The 15,513-nt window shown below is 43.0% G+C and overlaps 1 protein-coding gene across 1 annotated transcript; it reads right to left on the reverse strand.

The window, feature by feature from the left end:
• Positions 1–94: 94 nt before the first annotated feature.
• On the reverse strand, positions 95–12,440 carry LOC119008124 (alpha-1A adrenergic receptor-like). Its single transcript, XM_037078194.1, has 2 exons — positions 9,456–12,440; positions 95–1,292 (listed from the first exon to the last, which is right to left on the reverse strand). Exons 1-2 carry the CDS (start codon positions 10,426–10,428, stop codon positions 727–729), a joined length of 1,539 nt encoding a protein of 512 aa, XP_036934089.1. The 5' UTR covers positions 10,429–12,440; the 3' UTR covers positions 95–726.
• Positions 12,441–15,513: the final 3,073 nt, after the last annotated feature.

Below are 15,513 nucleotides of genomic sequence, written 5' to 3' on the forward strand. Positions count from 1 at the left end.
CTGTCACACCCCAGCTCAGAACAAACAACATCCATCGAAGTTCTTTTTTTTTTTTTTTAACATCCAGCAAAAGAGAGAGTTTGTCTCCAAGCAGCACATTTGAGCAACGTTCTATGTTTATTCATGTATCAATCAATCACATTTTCTAATACTGATATTCAGAACTTTTCGAACATCAAACATACAAACAGGATGATATCTGATGATTGTGCGCACAGCAGATAAACCAGGTTATACTTACATTCCACAACATACTATGAAGATGTCAAGTGACTGCAACAGAAAGGTGGTTGTTTGTCTTATCACACATTTTACACGAGTCAGGTTCTTTGTCATGTTCAGTCTTTTTTTTTTTTTTTTTTTACAAGGCAGATTTTTTTGAAGGGAAGATTGTGTCGGGTGAGGTTCCTTTTCCTTTAAATTATTCTTTGCATGCACTCATGTTCCAGTCCCAAAGAAGGCAGTGAACAGTGGTTTTTGTCTTGAACTCCTTACTGTCCATTGAAAGAACCCTTCTATGCCGATGTGAACCACAGCTACAGAAACATAGACACAATATCTCTGATACAGCAGCATAGTCAATACTCAATATCTTCAGCTTACATTGACCACTAATGACACTGACAATCCACTGACTGATGGGTGATCATGGGATCTTGTACAGTGAACGTAGGAAATCTGTTAAATCCTAATCCACAAGGAATGAAAGAGTCACGTCTCAGTGAGTCACACCTTATCATCAGGCACGGTGCTATCTCTGTTGAGCCCTCCCTTGTCTCGATTCTTCCCAAAGGAGAAAGAGAAAACACCCCCAGTCATCTCCTCGCCTGCTTTCCCTCCTCTCACCTCCCCTCTCAGGGCTCCCTGCTGGAAGTCTGCAGGGCTGCCGGGCAGCAGGTTGGGTGTGGAGGGAGTCGGGGTGGTGGCCCCCCAGATGTATAATGTTTCCCCTTCGGGGCAGGGTGGGAGTCCCTTGCTCAGGTAGCTGGGGCTCGGACTGGCTGAGGAGGGCAGGGTACGCTGGCTGCCGTTCAAGCAGCTGGAGTTGTGATCCGCTGAGCCTTTGCGCGAATTTCCAGAGGAGCTGATGTTGGAGGAACGGTAGTTGTACGCCCTCCAGCCGGGACGTTTACGCTGATGACACTGGCATTTGAGGATGCGGATGAAGGCAAGCTTGAACTCGCGGTTGTAGCAGGGGTAGATGATGGGGTTCAGGCAGCTGTTGAAGTAGCCCAGCCAGAAGATCACTTTGAAGAGGACATCTGGTGGGCGCAGGTTCACATTAAAAGACCCTGGAGACAGTAGCAAATGGAGATATTCAATCCAATCATTCACGGGCAATGGATTTGTACAGAAAACTGTAATGAACTTCTTCAAGACCCTGAACACACTTTCTTATTGCACAGCTCCTTACTGTGAGCGAAGATCTGCCTCTCCAGTGCTTCTGCTAAAGTTTTTCTCTCCATTGTCTTTTCACTAGTTTGCTGTGGGCAAGGCTCAGTTGGAACTTGCGTGCACCAATCAACATTTATCAACATTTAAATTAAAATGTGGTGACAGCTGTGGGATGTCCAGAGTTAAAAATAAACTGACACCTAGCAGCATCCCCAAAGCAAACACGTTGAATCCTGTTTGTTAATCTGCACATAAGAAAGGCAAACTCCACTAACCCCTCCCTTCAGTCTATGCTAAGCTAAGCTTAACACCTCCATCTCTGTAATTAATGCGCAGACACGATAGTCATATTGATCTTCGCGTCCAACGTTCAGGGAGGAAGTGATTAAGCGTATTTCCCCAAACGTCAACCTTTTGTCCTTACAAACACATGGTCAAAGATGCTCAAATCTCTCAAGAAGCTGGATATCAGATGTCAGGCAGGATTTAAGGGGATGTATAGAATGATGCTCAAGACATATTTTTATTGAATGGGCTGGTGAAGTGTCTCGCTTGAACATTTCATTCATTGGAAAAGAGGCTGTTACAAAAGGGGTTCAATAACTAATAATCAGGGATGCATGGACTCCTGTGACTAAATGAATCCATCTGATGTTGAAAACATTGAACTTTAGAACGACAGTAATGTACATCAGGATGTATTCTGTCTGTTTAATCAGGTAACTATCCAATCAGTACATTGACTGACTGCTGGGTTAGGATTTGTTGAGCCTGTCTGTCGCTTGCATCTTATATTTTACCCAGCAGGTGGCACCATTGATTTAGACTGACACACATGGCTCCACAGTGAGACTTTGGACAGACAGGATATGAAGCCTAAGAGTGAAAAGCGCAGGGAGGACACCCAACATTATTAACCATCATTAAAGAAAGACCTTGTGCTTCCTTTTTTCAGGAAAAAAACAACATAGACGCTCTATCACAGTTCATTTGGAGGACTTTTATAAGCACACAGAGAGAGTCGGATGACCCTGAGTGTCTTTTAAGATCAATACACTGGCAGAAATGAAAAGGGAAGACGTTTTATTTGAAAACTCGACAGCAGCTTTGTCTCTCCGACGTTGTGGAGGTTACACTGACACAGCAGGCTCTCTCTTTCAGCACCGGCGGCTGCTGTGTATACATGGGCAGGTGTCGTTTTGTCACCCACATATTAATGAACGAAGCAACAACATTGCACATCATCCTGAAGAAAGGTTGTCCTGTGTGCTAATGAGTGAGTTAAACCCTGTTAATCTGCCCTTGCGGTGCCATTTCTTCTCCTGTGGCCAAGCTTAAATAGAGGGTGAATATTTTACCAGCTAATGAGGTTAGAGGGGGAAGCCTGGAGATACAAAAAAACAAAAAACAAAAAACAAAACTGAGGATTTATAAGCGAGTGTGGGATCAGTGTGAAAGAAAAAAAAATAAAATAATTGTGTGTGTGGGCAGATGTGAGTGAAACAGTTTCTTTACACCAACCCACATTCTTAAATTAATATCATATTCCTGGAGAGGCTGATGATGCACTATAATCTCGGGCTTTCAAGTGTGAAATTACCTCTGCTAAGATATTACAGACACCTCAGCTTTCCTCTCCATAAACATCAGATCAACAGCTTTAATTATGAAGCGCTACAAGGTACATTATATCCTACATAGCTGAGGGGTGAGATGTATCACTGGCTGCAAGCAGTGATAACAGCCTGGGGGCAGTTGTGTCCACCAGATGAGTTGAGAAATAATCAAAAACTTCTCGTATAGTCTTGGAAAGAGAAGCAGCTGCGACTATATGAACTTGACCTCGCAGAGGGTCTGGTCCACACACACACACTCACTCACACACCAGACTCCACAGAAAGCTGTCTGAACGCGTCTTGCCCTCCTGTTCCGTAGATGAATGGGTCTCTGCTCAGTGGCTGGTATTTTCACATGCTATTTTCGCCTCTGGACGACCACTTGACTGTGATTACATAACTAAGTGACTGATGCTCGTGATTGGGATTCAGGGCTCAATGGAGCAGAAACACAACTTGGTCATTCTTTAATTTCTCTCCCAGTCTGTCTCTTCCTCCTTTGTCTGTCTGTCTTTGAGAGCGGCTGGTTGCAGGCACTGATCACTGCCTGCATCACAAGTCATCACAAGCATATATCAAATAAAAGAAAACCCAATGAAAGACACAAAGTGGACTGCCAAATCTTCAGTATTCTTACATGATAAATGACTAAATCAATACAGAAGATCACTGTGTGATGATTTAACAAACACATTTTTATCACTAGAAAATTGGATAACAAGTAATAAACAGTAATAGTAAGGGTGATGATTTTGAGTAGAAAGCTGTGTAATGTTAAATAATTATACGTATTTTTCCATCATTCTTCACGGGTCTTATTCAAAAGAAAGGTTTATTTTTGAGTGCCATTACCGACTTGTCAAATACTGATGCTTTGGGATTGTGGGTCATATCAGCGGCCGAACCAAAGTGTCTGTGTTTGAGGAATTGGGAATGACACTCAAAAATAAACATTTAGTGAAATGTGAAAAATGTCCACAAAATGTTTTCCAGCCTGATGTGAGACTTCATCTGTACTTTCATCTTAGACTCACTGACTGTGAATGCTCAAAATGGAGAGCCAGTATCTGTTTTTGGTTGTGCATGTTTTACTTGAAAATGGACTTAATCAACTTAATCAAGTATTAATTGGTTATAAAAAAGAAATGTTTGTCATTTGTCATTTCAAATCATCACAAATCACATCTTTCTTTCTTTCTTTCTTTCTTTCTTTCTTTCTTTCTTTCTTTCTTAATTAAAATAATATTATGGTATCTTTAGGGAATGTTCTGACACACCTTATAAATCTCTTTATATTGAAATCTCCTCAAACACACTGCATAAATGCTGCTGTTAGCAGAGTACCCACCAATATTGACTGTGACTGTTGAGACACTCACAAAATATCAATTCATTGAGAGTTTTCATAAATAATCGTCAGTAATGTGGATGTATTGACTCAGTGGAGTAGAACAGTCTGGTAAATATGACATCACTTTACTGCAACGTAGCTTTAAAAAACAGGAAAAGGCAACACTTAACCCACGTCACCATATAACAATATCCAAAAACATTTCATAAATAAACCTCCCAGGTGGGCTATAAGTGGCATCTGGAGGGGCAAACACAGCTGTGTGGCTCTAGAGGCCCCGACAGAGAACAACACTGCCAGCGTGCTCCTGTGGCTCCTTTCTGCAGGATAAAAGTGTCGGAAACACAGAAAGAAATCTGGTTGACAACAGACTTTCCTGTGGCCAGATAAGGTTTGTGTGTTTCTGTGCTTGTCTCCTGAAGTGTGTTTATGTTGAAAGGCAGTAGTAAAAACAGCAGAGGATGCGAGGGGCTTGGCTGTGAGACAATGGTACATAGATAACTGTGGGAGGGTTGTTGATGGTGGTCTCGCCCTTTTCTGTTAGGAGAAATGTTTGCACCTCCTTCTTGAGGACAGGCACACGTACACACATCTCACTATGAAACACAGGAACATCTTAACAAAACAGGCATCCTGTTATTCTCATTAATTGGAAGAGGCAATGCCTAGTCTGTGCCACACACATGCACACACATGCAAACACACACACACACGCGCACGCACACACAACACGATCTGCTCCCCAAAAACTTCCACATCCTGTTTCATAACACACCCATAAATATGATTAATATGTTTTAATCTGAAAGGACAGAAGTGTTATTGCCCTTGCAGATTGCTTTCAATGAAATCATAGCATGAAGCTATTTATGGAAAATTGGGCTGACATGGCAGAGACCCTCACTTTCACCCCCGCTGCCCTGTGGCCCCTCCAGCTCAGCTCTGCCACCTCCTCTCTTCTTCATCGCTTTGACACTTAGCACTCTCATTATTTCTCCCCTTCAAAAACCACTTCAATTACCCCCTCGAGCGGCGGGGGCCGGTCAGATCGTACAACAAGTCCCCAACCCCCTGCAAAACATGCACATGTATGAGATACACCCAGATGGACGCAGTATACATGGAAACAATTGGTTAACACCCCAAAGTGTTGGTTTCTCTCACATATGGGCTGACGGTTTGCACCAGTTGCTATTTGCGAGGCCTTCACAGGGGATTAGTGCGCGCGCTGGGTGTTAAAGAGCCGTGGGACAATGTGTGCAATGAAATATCATGAGTACCCCCCAAGGACTGTTGAATTCTTTTTCGGTTGAGTTTGGAGCTGAGAGCAAGTGAAAGCAGCTCGGTGAAGCCTGAAAAGTAGAAGATTCCCTCCACTGAATCTTCAATTTAGAAGTTAAAACTATTTATGACATTGGTAACACTTTATAATAACAGTTAAACAAACAATTAAATTCTTTAAAAGCCACTAACGAAATGTTATAAACAGCAATTGCAACTTTCTAAAAGACAATTGCATAATTAACAGATTATAAAATGTTTCATCGTTTGTAAACAGTGAATGAACTACTAGTTACAGTAGTTATAAAGTGTTGTGAAGATGCTTTAATGCTTATAATAGTTCTCCTCATCTTAGTTCATCATCTATCTTAACCTTTTTGCTGATTACTATATAAAATAATGGACAGGAAATTACTATCAATAACAGTTTTTCACAATCAATAAATCATCAATTGGTTTCGGCTTCTTTGCATTTTCTTGTTGTTCATGGGTGCAGGAAGCATTTAAAATGCATGTGGGACAGTTTAACCAGAGGTTTCGAGGTTCTCCTCTAGAGTTTTAGTGTATTAAACAGGTGATTTGATAAAAAAAGATAAAAGTATGTTAATTCATTAAATTACTAATTTATAATACCTTAAATAGCTTCTTTAATAGAAATGGCGATGAATTAAGCTGCTAGGCACTTTTTAAAATTGAAAAGTCCACTGAATGAAGTTTGATCGCAATCATTTTAAATGATGCAATGATACTTTATTTGAAAACTGGTGGGTGGCGTGGAGACAGGAGGACAGCCCAAACCAGACACTCTACTGTAGGTCCCACCGATCTCTTTACCTCTTGTCCAGTGGACTACCAGGGCCACGAAAATCTCCATTAGCGTAACTGACAAACGTATTATTTCCTAAACGTATGTTCAGTGGCTTTCTAGTGGTTCAGTGCGCTGTGCTTGTGTTTTCTCGTGGTTGCTTAAAGCAAGCAGCCAGCGCTGGAGCTGATGGAGCGGAGCCTGAGTCGTAGTTTCCTTGGTACACTACACCACCGCAGCATCTCTGGGCTTGTTAGGTAGAGCAGACAGGCTGGGTGGTGGAGCGGTGGCAGCCTGACCGCCTGCAGATAGACCAGTCTGCTGGCCGACATCACTGAAGGCATTTCATCAGATTAGATGAAGCTTCCTCTACAAAGGAGCCACACAGACTTTATACTACTTTTTCACCAAAAGATATCGATATTGTGAAAACCTTGTCGGGATGAATGATGAGATTTTTGATAAAGATCTCAAATCTATTATGATGTATAGTCTCATATCATAAAAACTATATGATATGGATATTGTCCAGCCCTGCATCACATAGATGATCTAGAAGCATTTTCATGAAGCTCTGGCTTCTTTCATTGCGTCTGACCCATTTTAAAAGCCTTTTTTGGTCGGTTTCTGCAGTAGTCTCGGATTCTCACTGTGCAAAAGGGATGATAAGGTGTCATATTTTTCCTAATGTGGAACAAGAATGTGTCATGAAATAACTTTAAGTTTTATGTCAGCATCACTGACATACAAGCGAAGCCAGACGGGTCACTGAGTGTGTGTGAAACTTCTGGGCTGCGTTTTGTCCAAGGAAGCTTGCCCGGAGTGCCATTAACTTAAAATCTTTGATCTTCTGTTTATAATCTTGGAGTCTTTATACCTAGCTTTGCTCCAAGTTAAAGGTGTAATAGGCAGTGAAAGGGAACAACTCAAACTGGACTGTCAGCTGCATGTTTGCCATTCATGTGCAAAAACAAAAACAACAACAACAAAAGGATATTGATCTGATGGATCAGATGTTGAGGAGACAGTTCACATATGTCCTTACTCAATATGTTCAGGGGTCAGAGGTCACAGCGGTTCTTGCCTAAGGTTAATCATCAAAGGCTTATCAGCAGTGATGCATGAGAGAGAAGCAGCTGCAGTCACACCGACAAATCACTCAAAACACACATGACCATTCTTGCACACATCTACACAAACACAAAGACTTTTTCAGCACACAAACAGAACACTCATGCCATCCACTGCCAGCGGCTCACACCCCCTCCCCCGATCATAACCCCCCACTTACGCCACATATCAGCGACAGTGTGCAGAGGAGGAAGCAGAGTAATAACAAGTGTGAGACAGGAAATCCCACTCTGTGGGTGGAGGCTAACGAATGCACACAGGGAGCAACACCAGGAGTGCGGCGCTGCCCTTTAAGGCTTTTTAGTATTTAAGTTCAGACGGGAAACCGAGGCACAAACATAAATGGAAAATCTCCTTTTGGAAATAAAAGAGGCAGGAGACAGTTTCTGTGTCCCGCTTGGACTTAGTGGACATACAGTTGATGCATCATGTGGCATTCCCCTCCAGGAGACTAGTTTGTGTTCTTTCCTTTAACACTTCCAGTTAAGAATCAGCATGAAATAAGGCTGTTTGGCGCTTTGTTGCTGTTTATCAGTATGCTACACCAGACAGGGTACAGAGAAACATACCCTCTCTCTGGGGTTTCTTGGCACTTTGTTGATTAGTGTTACGTAAACAGGCCCCTCCTGAACCTCCAGTCCCTCTCTCCTATCTGCTCTCTGAAGCCTCTCAGATCTGGAAATCTGAAGTTTGGAAAATTACATTTCCTACGTGCGTCTGGTATCTAAGAACGCCTCGAGGCGAAATAATTCCTACTATGTGACCCTGCATAGTGTTCCTGCCCCAGGTACTAATGCATGTTTGTGTGCGTGTCCATGTGAGGATGTAATGAGCTGTGGCTTGAAGGCCGGAGCATAAACACATTCCCATATGACTGCACACACATGCTGACAGACAAACACACACTCCGTACGGGATCAATGCTCTGGCAAATCAGGCAAAAGATCATCTAAGGAAGAGCAGCCGTGCTCGTGGTTCAGACGCCATCGCTACTGTTGTCTTAGCTTCCTCGCCATGACACAGCCGGCGGCCATTTCACCACAGAATGTAATGTTCGATTGCATCTGCAGTTGTTTTAAATTACCGTGACAGCAGCGTGTTGACTGCCTGCCAGTCTGAGTGGCATCAGAGAGCCCCGGCCGGCCCCACAGGCCTCTGAATCAACTGACCAGAGCAGAGAGAAGCCATCGAGTCTGCAACTTGGCACACTCGGGCGGTGTATTTGTTGCACCAAGTGACTGACTCAGACTCGGGGGGATAGTGCAAAGATAACACTAATAATGTTTGGAAAAGCTTGAGAAGAATTCCCTCTCAGTCCCTTAAAAACATCATTTCTCCCCAGACTATGAGCCACAAATTGAGACACTATGACGCAAGCACAGGTTTGGCACTGTGGAGTGGACGCAGCACAACCGGAATATTAGATCACATTTTAAAGACTGTGTCATAAAACATCATTTTAATTACATAAACAGAGGCTGTAAAGTCAGATGTGCTCCCACAGTGTCATATATTGAAAGCTGCAGTATGGGTGATGTTATTTTTTCATTCCTGCAGTATGGATCGACCACCACAGTATATCAAAGCCCACTCATAGGTTCGGTGACAGAGCAGTAAATTGGAGAGTTTGCAGTGCCGGCAGCCACAGATATGATTTAAAGGCCCGCAGCCGCCTTTAACCGCCTCATTTTTCAGCTTCCTACAGACATGTAGATGACTGTAATATCTTTCTGTGTGAGCTCATTGACTAATGGAATATTATTGTGTGGTTTGGAGCGTGTTGTGAGGTAAAGAAGTTGGGGGTTGTGCGTGTTCTGTGTAAATGGCTGAACTTTTTTTTTTTTTTTTTTTTCTGACAGTGTAACAGACCACATACCTATGGGTAAGGCGAGAAAGAAGGGCAGCCAACAGAGCGTAAACATGCCGACCACAACTCCCAAAGTTTTTGCCGCTTTCTTCTCTCGGGAGAATTTCAGAAGTTTCACCGTGAGGGAACTTCTCGCCTGGGACGCGCGGCCCTTCCCGGTGCCGGAGCTGCCGGGCTCCTCCTGCACCTGCGAGCCCTTGTGGATCCTGAGGGTCAGCTCGCTGGAGTTCATCCTCTCGCGCATCACGCCGGCCTCCAGGTTCTTAGTGGTCCGTTTGGCGACTATGTACACCCGACAGTACATGGCCAGGATAACGACCAGGGGGATGTAGAAGGAGCCGAGGGAGGAGAAGAGCGCGTAAAACGGCTCCTCGGTGATGGGGCACACCGTGTCGTCCGGCGACGGCGGCTGCTTCCACCCGAACAGAGGTCCGATGGAGATGACCACCGACAGCGCCCACACCCCGAGCATGGCCCACAGGGCGCGCTTCTCCGTCACGATGCCCGGGTACTGCAGCGGGTGGCTCACTCCGATGTAGCGGTCGATGGATATTACGCACAGGCTCATGATGGACGCGGTGCAGCACAGCACATCCACCGCCGCCCAGATGTCACAGAAGATCCTGCCGAACACCCAGTAGTCGAGGATCTCCAGGGTGGCGGACACCGGCAGCACCGTGGTGCTCAGCAGCAGGTCGGCGATGGCCAGGTTGATGATGAAGTAGTTCGTCGGGGTGCGCAGGTGCCTGTTGCACACCACCGAGAGGATGACGAGGATGTTGCCCGCGATGGCGAACACGATGAAAGCCCCGAGCACCAAGCCGAGCGGGATGGCTCGGGTGAGATCCACCACGCCGGGCTCCGTGTGGTTCCCCCCGGAGCTGTTGGTGAAGTTGACCGGGGAGGACGCGCCCAGAGTCCCGCCGAGTTCCGCGGAACCATTTTTCCACAAGTTTGTGACATTGTCAGTGCTCAGACTCATTTTGACTAAAGAAGTCCTCCATAGCAGGCTTCAGATCACTTATAACTGCAACTCACGAAAGAGCATTGAACATGAAATAGGCTGTCTAGGCGGCGCGAGTCTGCATGGTGTAACCGCGTGTTTGCAATCTCGGTTCCAAACCAGCGCCGAGGACAAGAAAAGCAACGCTCAGTGTGCAGCCGCGCGGTCCCCCCGTGCAGCCCTCCTTCTCCCTGCGCTCTCCTGAGGCTCACTGGAGGAGTGAGGGGGGCAGCAGTCTTCTCCTGCCTCCTCTGCGCCACGCACAGCTCTGCCATGCACTGACCAGACATACCTAAACACGAGACCGCGAAGCGCGCATGACGCACCGTGACTGCGCACAGAACGCGAAACATACATTTGGATCATTTTTGCGCACCTATTGCGGGATGGAGTGGAGATTTGCGCGTTTTGGGAGAGACGCCTCTTCGGTGTGTTATTTGTTTTGTGGGAGGGTGCTTAGCGGGACAATTACGAGTGGAAGTCCTCGGTGCCAAACCACCTGAGATTTGTAGCAGAAAACAAGATCATTTCAGACCCGACTACAAAAAGTCGTGACCTCAGTTACGCTTGAGGAAGTAGGTTTTGCTTCTACTATGTGAGGTCCCTGAACATATTTCAGATGCCCAGGCAGTTAACTAACAAGGTTAAGCTGCTGAGGTAACTTTTCATTAAGTTGAGAAGCAGATAAAGTCACGCACAATCCTCTCGGCTTTAACAGGTACTTCTCTCCTATTTTGGTCAAACGTCGGAGTTTCTTATTTTGGATAAGAGTTAGTGAGGAGTGACTGATTTACTGGGCTGAGTTAAAAAAAACAAAAAACAAAAAACAAAACATGCACATTCCTAGAACCGATGTTCATCCTGTTTAAGAGCTTACTGACTACTCCTGATTTAACATGAACTGGAGGATGAAATAAAAGTTAAGTATGAAGTACAGTGACCTTTCAGATCCTTTCCAGTGATTGAACAAATTCTCTTTAAAGGTCTTGTGAATGTGTTTTTATTCACTCACCAGGAGTCGTTTGGATTTACAACCACGCAGCGTCGTGCCAAACTCTGCGCAGTCTTTGTGGTCCTGATCTGCACTGACTTATTGTGTTTGTAGCCTCAGGTTCTCTTTTTGAGCCCCGAGCTCTGGGATTTGGTTAGAATTTCAGCGTTGATTCTCAATATTCATTGCTGTCTTGTAGCAATATTTTGTTGGATTAGAAGATATTTTCTTTTTTCTTTTTTTTTTTTTCAGGCATCGTTATGGTGGCCCAGACACAACAACATTTCAGTTTGTTTTCTGAAATGGTTGGAAAATGTTGTGTTTTGTTAAATGTTTTGCTGTGTTCTGTGAATATACTGTATGCTGTCGTGTTCTGAGATGTTGTGTTTTCTGAAATGTTATTAATTTGGAAATCTTGTGCATTCTGAAATGTTGTATTGTTTTGGCCATTGTACATCACGTTGTCATGTTTTTTTTTTTTTTTTTTTTTAATCAAACCAAAACTTGCCCTTTACTCTCTTTTTCTTAATGTTTCCTTCGTTTTTCATTCTTTCATTGAAACACAATCCCGTCAAGCCCTTACTTAAGCACTTAGTCAAATTATGTAAAGGCTAAATGTCCTCTTCTCTGAGATGAACTTGCTGATGATTGACGTACCTGGTGAAAGTTGCATTAACATGAAATGTAACATTAACAGCTTCTTCACAGCTGTTGACAGCCTCCACCTCTTGCATATTCAGAAGGCTTGACAACGTCCGTTTCCATAGAAACTCGAATCAATCATAAAAACAAGAGCAGAGATAAAGTAAAAGCATTCATTTATATCCTCATTCTAAGGATCCCAAGAAGTTGGTACTTTTAAAGAGTTAATGCAACTCTGAAATACATAAATGATTAAAAGACAATTACGTCTTTCCCTTAAAGATCCCCTCACTGTGGAGCTCATCTTCTGTGGTTGGTCCCTGTTTGGTTTAGCTGGACAGAGGTGACAGTCTGACCAAGAGTTTCACACTATGCTGCAGTGACACATTACAAAAGTCAGAAAAAAAATACTGAATACTGAATTTAAAATACCTTGAAAATGCTTGATGACAGAGGAAATGCATCTGTCATGTTTATTAGACCTAAAGTTCAAATTAATTCTGTCTCTCTTTGGGTTCCCTGGCTTCACATCTAGTCTGGATAAATGCTGGCTCTGGTGTGTTTGGGTGTTCCAACTTGGCCTTGGGTGCTCAAAAATGTAACTGTAGGAGGGCCTCTTGGACTCAGACTGAGTTTGTGAGAGGTGCTCTTTGGATTATTGTAGACGTAAAGTCTAAAGCATGTTTTTCTTTCAGCATATAAAAGGCTTTTAAGTGTCGCGATCATGTTAGACTGCCTGCTTGCTTTGAGTGCCCTCATAAGAATGTTGTTAATTACACAAGGCACATCATCAGATGAATGAATGAAACACACAATTTGATATGAAATCAAATGTAAAATTTAAAAGGAAAATTGAGCTCAAGTGACAGCTTAATGTGATATCCAACAAGGTGGTAGACCAGAGCAAGGAGCTGCAGGAATAATACATTAATCCCGAATAGCAAAAATAAGATTATAAACCTTTAAAAGTCTGTCAAAATGAATGTTCCTGCTGCTGAAAAGATCTGTCTGACTGGGATGTCACCTTAATAATCAGGGGAGCCACTTAACACTTCGTGGATTATATTTGTGTTAAAAAACAACTGAGGGTGTCGTTTTTATTTCCAATTACCATCACAAAGTCAACCCGACATCGTTACTCTGAGCTTCAGTGATTTAATATGAGAACATAAAGCTCCTGCTGGGAATGCAACCAAAACACAGCTTTAAGAGTCATTATACATTTAGCGTCATTAACTACTCACGCTTGTTTTGGAAGCAAAGCGATTTTAAATGTTGCTCTCTATTATTTGCCACTTTACTGTAAAGTCCCTACATTTGTCCCGGTCACGATCCTGTAGGACTGATGACTTTGTTTTACAGATGATTGGTCTGTTGGCAGGTTTTGATCTGATTCTCTGATTTGTGATCCTGCGTTAACCCTTTGTTAAAGATATAATATGTAACATTTGTAACTAGACCATGGTTATATTTTGTGAGGCTGTTTCCTTACATTATTCCAAATGTTCAAACGATGATCAAGACAAGAGAAGTTTTTTTTATTTTATTCCAGGTAACGATGTGAATCACTTGGTCGTGATGGTGGTGGTTGTTTACCAATGAAGACAACTGTCCCGTTATTACTTGCTCTTTTAAGACTTCAGCAAACTACATCTCTTGTTTTTTATTGTTTTGATGGAGAGACCAGGGTGCATTTAAACCCACAGATAGCAGGAAAACCCAAAATCATAATAATAATTTGTGTTCCGGGTTCCATGTTGGTCAGCATGTCATATTATTCGTTTCTGTCGTCCACATAGGCGATAAGAGATGCTTTAATTTAGACTGAATGAAATCTCAGAAAACATCATAATCAAACTAGTTCTTCTTGGTGTCAAGTCCATGTAAGTTTGGAGTTGAAAAGTTCATAATGCAGCGTTGAAAGTAAACTTCAACCATTTATGTTACTCAGAGTGGCATTCCTTCAGAGAGGACGGATTAGATGAAATCTTTCAAATGTTCAGTCCTTCAACAGAGCACTTGGTTATTATGAGCATCTGTCTTAAACGATGAATCACCTGGAATTGTACGATTTCACATCTTAGGTCAGATTTCAGTGTTGGGATAAAGTGCATTTCACTGTCCATTTCACTTGATTGAATACATGCAGCCTTCAAATAACATAAAAGCTTCTGCCGCTTCGCGTGCTGCCAAGTGCTCCAAAATTTGCGAGCATCCTCCGTCTGTCCGTGTGCTTCAGCCGTGAGGATTTGCCTTCAGTTCAAAAGGATCAACTTTTCTTCTTGGCAGGGCAAGCAGCATAAATCCTGAATTACATAAGACATGGTGCAATTTGATTCCTTTTTAAAGACATGGCTCAGAGTTTTGCTCAGTAATTTGTCATTAGTTCAATGTAAATGTAACATTAGTCGAATGAGATTAATAAAGATGAAGTTTGTTCTAGATTGCAGATAAAGAAAATTTCCACATTTAGAATAGTTTGTTTTGTTATGACAGACATTTATTTGTTTGGAACTTTGTCAAAGTTGAGCAACTGGAGGAGGTTTTCAGTTTGACGTGGCTCATTGTGCTGTAAAACAATAGTTCATTTTATTTCTGGCACACGTCCACAACGTATGCATTAAAGTCTTTGGGTTCAGCGATCTTGGCTGAGTGTTTTTCCCGCTGTGAAGAGTGATGAGGGCAGAGGTCTGGGTCTTTTTTTCACCTTGCGCCTCTCGGTCTGACCTCCGACCGAGCCGGTCACAGCAATGCTGTGCCCACTGACACCACATGTTTGGCATTATCCAGCTCGACAAGAGACACTTTTCCTTCTGCCTTCACCCTGAATAGACGGAACTGATATAAGAGCAGCGTCATTGATTGAGTGTGCAGAACAAGTGGTTAAACAGTTCAGTGCTGACAGGTTTGCGGCTTATTGGTCTTATTGGCTTATCAGGTTCTTTACTCAAGAAAAAGTAACGATACATAACATTAAAATGGGGGAAAATAATCCCAGCATCAGTCCCTTTTCCCAGATCCACTCTAGGCTGAGACCAACTCTTAATCCAAGTATCACGGAAATCTGTTCTGTAGTTTTAGTGTAATCCTGATGACAAACCAATCAACAAACTAATAGACACGGGAGAAAACAAAACCTTTGTGGCGGAAGTGCTGTAGGTAGTTCAGTCTTATGGTTCCCAATTTAGGGGATAGGCCTCCTACAAATGTCACAAAATACAATTGGCAGGTAATTCATTAATTGACGGGGCATAAAAGCTGACAAAATAAAGTTCTGTTACATATATTTAATGTTAATATTCAAAATGTTGTCAAATCTTTGCTTTTTGTGAAACATTTGAAACATTTGTACCTTTTTGGGCCTCAAACAGAGAAGTTCATGAGGAAAATGTCTCTGCATTTGAACTGCTAAACACTCATTTTATAAGACG

This window comes from Acanthopagrus latus, chromosome 18 (genome assembly GCF_904848185.1).
Source record: "Acanthopagrus latus isolate v.2019 chromosome 18, fAcaLat1.1, whole genome shotgun sequence".
NCBI classification, from domain to species: domain Eukaryota; kingdom Metazoa; phylum Chordata; class Actinopteri; order Spariformes; family Sparidae; genus Acanthopagrus; species Acanthopagrus latus.

Excerpts from the sequence above, each read along its gene's own strand:
- LOC119008124 (XM_037078194.1), bottom strand. The coding sequence starts at position 10,428 with ATGAGTCTGAGCACTGACAATGTCACAAACTTGTGGAAAAATGGTTCC. Across the intron at positions 1,293-9,455 it reads CTTTCTCGCCTTACCCATAG|GGTCTTTTAATGTGAACCTG; the intron begins GTATGTGGTCTG and ends TACTGTCTCCAG.